General features: G+C 35.8%; 3 protein-coding genes across 4 annotated transcripts; all 3 read left to right on the top strand.

Annotated features, from left to right (window-relative positions):
- The first annotated feature begins 265 nt into the window (after positions 1-265).
- Positions 266-4,312, top strand: LOC105271161 (sorting nexin-2-like). 2 transcript variants are annotated; one of them, XM_011312536.1, is made up of 8 exons: positions 266-479; positions 566-811; positions 1,071-1,317; positions 1,460-1,624; positions 1,809-1,930; positions 2,788-3,087; positions 3,306-4,049; positions 4,228-4,312. In XM_011312536.1, the coding sequence occupies exons 1-7, from the start codon at positions 375-377 to the stop codon at positions 3,651-3,653; spliced, it is 1,533 nt and encodes a 510-aa protein (XP_011310838.1). In that variant the 5' UTR covers positions 266-374; the 3' UTR covers positions 3,654-4,049; positions 4,228-4,312. The 2 variants fall into 2 exon arrangements, with proteins under 2 accessions (XP_011310838.1, XP_011310837.1); XM_011312535.1 differs by having other exon boundaries at positions 267-479; positions 560-811.
- Positions 4,234-4,744, top strand: osi (electron transfer flavoprotein regulatory factor orsai). The gene is made up of 2 exons (XM_011312537.1): positions 4,234-4,359; positions 4,448-4,744. The coding sequence occupies exons 1-2, from the start codon at positions 4,321-4,323 to the stop codon at positions 4,667-4,669; spliced, it is 261 nt and encodes an 86-aa protein (XP_011310839.1). The 5' UTR covers positions 4,234-4,320; the 3' UTR covers positions 4,670-4,744.
- Positions 4,745-5,005: 261 nt separating this feature from the next.
- On the top strand, positions 5,006-7,684 carry PSR (Bifunctional arginine demethylase and lysyl-hydroxylase PSR). Its single transcript, XM_011312533.1, has 6 exons — positions 5,006-5,461; positions 5,604-5,809; positions 6,228-6,510; positions 6,667-7,022; positions 7,125-7,357; positions 7,510-7,684. The coding sequence occupies exons 1-6, from the start codon at positions 5,389-5,391 to the stop codon at positions 7,532-7,534; spliced, it is 1,176 nt and encodes a 391-aa protein (XP_011310835.1). The 5' UTR covers positions 5,006-5,388; the 3' UTR covers positions 7,535-7,684.
- Positions 7,685-7,735: the final 51 nt, after the last annotated feature.

Here is a 7,735-nt window from a genome sequence, read left to right as displayed (position 1 = left end):
GAAATTGAAAATTCTAAATAACATTCTCTCAGTCGACTGGTCTCTCTGACAGCAGGACTGCTACTGAGGCAGTTACCGAGTCAGCTGATGGGCAGACACCCCAGCATTGCGTGTGGCGCATTCTATTTCTTGGGGTAAGGTACTACGATCCCACGGAGGTCACTCAAACCCCCAGAACTGAGCCTCTACTTCAGTCAATCCTCTTTGGTATAACCGATGCTGAGATGAGCCTGTTTTTCTCACAGCGTTTGCAATCTCAGTATTCTTCATAAATCTCTGGCCATTCGATTCGACGCGATAAATAATATCCAAGGGGGCCGAGCCCGTTCAACGTTGATCCCTGTCAACTTGTCGGCTTGACATATACGTCAAAGATGGCTGATAATAAAGAACCACCACCGCTATTTGACAACGTTGATATCGAAAAAAACGAGGACATTGAGGACGACGACGAGGATATATTTGCCTCGGCCATTCAGGTATTCAATTCGTCAAAACAATTCTACACTTGTCCTGGATTTTCATCAGTTAGGCATGCTATTTTTTTTCCATTGGTTAGGAGCAGAATCCGTTGATTGGAAGTAACTCGTACAATGGAGTGACGAGTGTTCAAGCAGAGCTGCCCAAATTGACACTTCGAGATGCTCCAGAGGACACGTCTTATTCCACTGTCTCCAGTCCCACTCCTGGACCTTTGACTTCTCCTCTTGGATTTGTACCTAATGAAATTGGCGATCTGCAAGAAGTCCCTATCAATGATAATCAGAGCTCAGGCGGGACTGGGGGAAAGCAAGTTCAACAGATGGAGGAAGTAAGAATTTTTCTTTCTCAGAAAGTTTGTTGGAAAATATTGCACGACGAATCAAAGAATTTTAATAAGACCCAGCTAATTCATTATGAAATTTTATTTTCCATACATTTTTCTTAGATTCTTGTAAAATATTATACTCCGAAATGAGTCATTCTGGAATTTGGTTATTAGTGGATAGATAAAGAATTTAATTTGCATTCAACTGAGTCTATCCTTCAATCCGAAGCCATAATTTTTTATAATCTTATCGGTGTTCCAGATTCCAACAGAAACAACAGATGCGTTCCTACAAATCACAATAACTTCCCCTCAAAAAATTGGGGAAGGAATGGGAGCTTATGTGGCTTACAGAGTGGAAACTAAAACAAACATGCCAATATTCAGAAAAAGAAGTTTCAGTGTCACGAGACGTTTCTCAGATTTCCTCGGACTTCACGACAAGCTAGTAGAAAAGTACCTGAGGAGTGGAAGAATTATCCCACCAGCGCCTGAAAAAAGTGTTATAGGTATTATAAAATTGATCAATAACTTATTTTATAAAAAATAAGTCAATTTTTCGGACTTTGATTTATTTAATTTAGAATCAAAAAGTTTTTGAAAGTCTAGTCCTTCATTCTTATGAGAATTCGCTTCATAATTTTATTACAGGAATGACAAAAATAAAAATGTCGGGAGATAAAAATCAGGAGCAGAATTCCAGCTCAACGGAATTCATTGAACGACGCAGAGCTGCACTGGAGAGATATCTCAATAGAACTGCTGCACATACTGTCTTGTGTTGTGATCCTGATTTTAGAGAATTTTTGGAAGCTGGTAATTAATTTTTTAAAAGATAAAATATTCTCCAAAAGCCATTATTACACAACTTATCATCAAAGAATCTCAATCATCAATTTAAATTCATACAAATTCGTTATCGATGACAGAGTATCTCTGTATTAATTCCTGGAAATTTTTGAATCACTGAATATTTTGTTTGACTCTTCCGTAAAATTAGATATGGAATTGCCAAAAGCGACAAGTACTTCAGCCCTCAGTGGTGCTGGTGTGATGCGCCTGTTCAACAAAGTTGGGGAGACTGTCAACAAAATAACATATAAAATGGACGAAACTGATTCGGTAAGATCCCGGATATCTCTCGAAAATAGAAATTGATACAGTAAAGTGATAAAAATCCATAATTCCACAAGCTCAATCAAAATTATTTTGTGAATATCCGTGAAATTAGAAAATACTGGCCACAGGTATTCTTTCAGTTCACGGAACTGACTGCCAATCAATTTTATTAATTATATTTCAACTATAAAATGTACTGTAAAACCTTATTAATATTAATGAGATAATTTCGATGGAAGTTTCTGGATTGGATTTTCATCCCTATTTGCATGCATTAACAACCCTAAGTCTGTGGAATAATTTTCTGTTGCTTGCATTATAGGAGGGTAAGGTACGTCCACATCATGTAATCGATGTTTTCGCTGGCTTTCGTCTGCTTTCAGCAATTAATGATTACCAAGTCGCGAATCTTTATTTAATTCTATTAAACATAGCCTCGAATAATTCAAAATATATCTACAATTTTTTCGATCTTTTTCACAAATTTGCATTTTTTTAAATCGGGAAATGTGAATAATGTTTTTATTAAAAAAAAATCTTCAGTGAAAATATTCGGAAAGCGTTCATAATTAATTATTGGATCATTTAATAAGCATAAATAATCAATCTTTATTTTGGTAATCATTAGAAAAGTAGTTTTTCAACTCGAGCAATGCCTATGCAACAAAAATAATGTTCGAAAAGTCTGCAAAAGCTCTTTGAACTCATCGGCTGCTTTTTGAATTCATAAATGGCATTAAAATATCAATCATGCCACTGGACATACAAAAAAGCCTGAATCATCGCAGCATTTGGCTTGACAGCATCGGGATAATTATCCTCTCATCACCAGAAAATGTATAAAACCTTCATAATTTCAGTGGTTCGAGGAGAAAACCTCTCAGATCGATTCCCTCGATACTCAACTACGTGCATTGCACTCAGCAGTCGAGACATTAACGAATCAACGCCGTGAATTGGCTAATTGCACTGGAGCATCTGCCAAATCAATTGCTGTTCTCGGTCACGGGGAAGTTGGGGTGTCTTTGGGACGGGCACTGGCACAATTGGCCGAGACACTCGAAAAAGTTGAAGTTGTCAGGCGTGCACAAGGCAACAGTGATCTTTATCAGTTTGGGGAGATGCTGAGAGATTATGTTGCACTCATTGCTGCCATCAAGGTATTGTATTCATTATAATTCGTCTTACTCGATGAATTATTAATTAATTTTTCATGCAGGGATCTCTAAAAACTACTTATTTATAAAATAAAGTATCTACATTCTTTAAATAAATGATTATCGTACAAAAGTACAAAAATCATCCCTTCTTTTTCAGTTGTTTTTTCACGTTAGGTTTCAAGAGATCAATTTTTTATTTTAATTTTCTAATGTTTAAGGAGGTTTTCCACGAACGTGTAAAAGTGTTCCAAAACTGGCAGCACGCTCAGATGATGCTGAACAAAAAACGTGAACTGAAGGCAAGACTGGAACAAGCTGGACGTAGTGATAAGACATCCCAAGCTGCGAACGAGGTGACTGAATGGGAGGCAAAAGTGGAAAGAGGTCAGTTGGAGTTCGATAACATATCGAAAATGATTAAGAAGGAGGTGGAGCGATTCGAGGTGCTGAGAGTCGAGGATTTTAAAAAGCAATTGACAGAATACCTCGAGGCAATGCTTCAGCATCAGAATCAACTCATCAAACACTGGGAGAGTTTTCTCCCCGAGGCACGAGCTGTTGCATAAAAAATTTTTTATGATAATCAATTGGTTATCAATTATCACTCCTGTTATTCCTTCGAATTTTCTTGATTTATTATCTCTTAATTCAATTTTTTAAACTTATTGAGTCACAGATCTGTTCTCTATAAATAGATTCGCTCTGATAATGATTCGCGATGATTTACGCCCCTGGACAATGGGTAACTGATTGAGTCACTGTGGGAAACTCTCTCGGGCATAAATACCGATGTATAAATACGTTATCTTAATGATTGAATTATTAAAACCTTGGAGAAGATTTAAAGCGTATCGAGGTGTGTGTACGTGCGTATGCATGTGGGTATGAATCATGTGTCCATGAATATTATTAATTGATATTGTTAGAAACTTTATTGGACAATAAAGCATTGGAAAGCAAAAGTGCGTTTTTATTTTATTTTTACATGTTTTTAATCATGAGAATACTATAAGTTTTGAATATCATAATTACACTGATTACAGTGTATGATTGATAAAACAATTACTGATTATTTCTCATTTACCTCGTAGCTACCAAAAAATTATTTTATTCAAATTGTTTTTATTGCTGATTAAACAGGGCGAGTATCCATCATTCAAGTAAGCGATTAATTCTTGTTTTTAATCAGTGAATACGTCAGTGAGTGTCAGTACTAAAAAAAAAACATCGAGAATGTCACAACGAGAAAGAGTTCTAAATCTTTACAAAACGGTAAAAAAAATAGAAAAGTAGTTCTAATATCTGTGAAATTGTGAGAATTCTGTAATATAATTATTATATTATTTTTTAAATTGTTTAGTTACTATATATGGGCCGAGATTACCCCCAGGGCTTCGACTTCTTCCGAGCGAATTTGAAGAGAGCGTTTTTGAAAAATAAATTTGAAAGTGATCCCAAGAAGATCGATAAAATGATCGAACGTGGACAGTACGTGATGAAAGAGATCGAGGCTCTTTACATGTTGAAAAAATACCGAACAATGAAGAGGAGATATTACGACGAGCCTTTCAATGCAGCCTAACTTAATACTTCGTAATAAATATTTTTAAACAATATTTTTGTACAAAAAGAGAAATTAGATATTTCTATGGCAACACAGGTGGTTTTTTTCAATCCGGTTTATAATTTTAGGGTATGTCTTCATACTTTTACCTTAGGAGATAATTTTTCTTGGGAACAATAACAATAAAGTCGTGTTTTCATGAAGTTGTCGGTTTAATTCTCATGAATTTGTTGCGAATTATGTGGCGAATATTGAAATATTAATTTTTTCACTGAAATATTATTCACTAGAACACCAGCTGAAGGAGGAAATCCCTTTAAAAAAAAAAGCATGTTAAAGCATATATTATAAATATTTATAACCTCTACTTACCATTTTTGTATTTAATTATTTAAAATTAAAATCAATTCTATCAAATTTCCCAATGGTGAAAATTCCCGAGAAAATTGATTTTTAGAATTGATTTTTATTGAATAATTTTTGAAGAAATAAGCGCGCTCTAATTTAAAAAATGATAAACAGTTGAGGGGATTCCCAGATTGTCACGTGATCATTGATAAAGTCCCTCTTCAGTGAAAAACGTCAACTGAAATTCACGGTTAACAATTTTTCGACGTGTATTTTTCTACACATGTTACTTTGGAGTCATTTATTATAATAAAAATACCTGTAAATAACATTTATAAATATTTTCAACGTTTGAATAATAGTATTAAGGATTTCTAACGACCACTGCCATGGGAGACGACCAAAAGATGGATCATCGAGCCAGAAAACGTATCAAAGAAGTGAAAAGAAAAGCGAGACCAGGTAATGTAGACTCTTCATCATCATAACCTCAAGTACATATTAATGAGTCCTTAATCAAGTTATGACGGTTTCTTGTCAGTCTAACAATGACGAGAATTTTATTTTACTTCCTTCTGAGGTCTTTCATGATTTTTTCCTTCAGAACTTGCTGATAAGGCTGCATGGATGCAACATGGATACCTCAAGAAATTCGATAAATTCTGGGATTTCAAGGACAACGTTGATAGGATCGATGAATCCAAGGTGTCCTGCGAGGAGTTTATAGAGAGATACGAAAAAATTTATAAACCTGTGATAATTCAAGATGTTCAGAAGGATTGGAAGGCCCAGTACAAGTGGACAATAGAGGTTCTTATATTTTCATATCTATCAAACTCTTTTTGTTCTCAAAACTCCGATTTTATTCGCCAGTTTTCCATTAAAACCCTGGGTGCTCAAGAGGACGAAAAAATTTAATTAGATTGAAAACATCTGTCCTTCATAAACACTGAGACATCGCTGGAAGAAAACATCCAGATCTGTTTATAAACAAAGTATTTATTCCTTCGAACATAACGAGGGATGGATCAAGACATGAGTCATGTTCTAGTTATATGGATTCTCAGAATTGTCGATGAATTCCTTGTCCGATTCTGCGAAAATTCATTTCATTTTTGTTATCTCTTGATTATCTCATGATTGCTAGATTTTCATTGGGGATCATAATTTTTTATTACCTTGCTACGGAATGAAAAAAAAATGAAAATTTGAATGTTTATTATTTCAGAGATTAGCCAAAAAATATCGTAACCAAAAATTCAAATGCGGAGAGGATAACGAGGGATACAGTGTCAAGATGAAAATGAAATATTACGTGCAGTATATGCAGAACAACGAGGATGACTCGCCTCTATACATCTTTGACAGTTCCTTTGGGGAGCATCCGCGTAGGAAAAAATTACTAGATGATTATATTATTCCAAAATACTTCCGTGATGATTTATTCCAACATGCTGGCGAACACCGGCGACCGCCTTACCGTTGGTTCGTCATGGGACCGGAGAGATCTGGTAATGATTTTTTCGTGATTCTGAAATTATTATTATTAGGACAGAAGATTAAGTTTTAAAAAGGGCGTACCTTTCCGATGGAAAAAAAAATTATTCATGAATACTTTCCATTGTTGTGACCATCGTTGAGGATAATTAATTAAATTAAATGTTCAGGTACAGGGATTCACATTGATCCTCTCGGTACGAGTGCCTGGAATGCTCTGATCTCAGGCCACAAACGCTGGTGTCTGTTTCCCACTCACACACCCCGTGAACTCCTCAAAGTTACTGGAGCTGAGGGTGGAAAACAGCGGGATGAAGCTATCACGTGGTTCTCCGTCATTTATCCAAGAACAAAATTATCAACGTGGCCTCAGGATTGCCTTCCCATTGAAGTCCTCCAGAATCCTGGGGAGACTGTTTTTGTACCTGGTGGATGGTGGCACGTCGTTCTCAATCTTGATGAAACTATTGCTGTTACGCAAAACTTTTGTTCGCGCACGAATTTTCCTGTTGTTTGGCACAAAACGGTACGTGGTACATGCAGAGGCAAATTAATTATAGAAATTATAGAAAAGTTTACTATTTTACGAATTTCGTATAACAATTTGAATAATTTATGATTTATTAAGGTTCGTGGAAGACCAAAGTTATCCCGAAAATGGTTGAAAGTATTACGAGAGAAGGAGGCGGAATTGGCATCTCTGGCTGAGACTATTGATGTGAAAGAGGAGACAGGAGTGGCGAGTGATTCTTCCAGTGGTTCATCCAGTAGTTCATCGAGCAGCAGCTCAAGTTCACAGTCCGAGGAAAGTGAGGATGACAGTGGGCAAGAGTCCCTCTCTGCTCACAAAAAAAAGAAGAGGCAAGTGCACAAACGCCACCACCATTAACATTGAAAATAAATAGAAAAGTGCCACGAGAGAATATCAGAAATTTTTTACATAATTATTAAGTCGGGCTTTTTCATTTACTTCCGGCATCAATTAATTTGTTTTTTGCTTCTCTCACCCTCAGAAGAAAACTGAACAACCAGCTCTGACAGTGTTACCTCCTCCAAGCCGTCAGTAAACTACGACTGTACAGTATTAACGAATTATTATTGTTTGTACTGGTAATAAATACTATAATTGCGATGATCTTCCTGTTCGTAATAAAATGAATGCTAGATAATGCCAAATTTTGTCAAATATTCAAACAGCCTTTTATTTGCATCATATACATATTTTTTAATTTTTCATTC

This window comes from Fopius arisanus, unplaced genomic scaffold (genome assembly GCF_000806365.1).
Source record: "Fopius arisanus strain USDA-PBARC FA_bdor unplaced genomic scaffold, ASM80636v1 scaffold00103, whole genome shotgun sequence".
Classification (NCBI taxonomy): domain Eukaryota; kingdom Metazoa; phylum Arthropoda; class Insecta; order Hymenoptera; family Braconidae; genus Fopius; species Fopius arisanus.
This window is presented reverse-complemented; position numbering and strand designations above follow the sequence as displayed.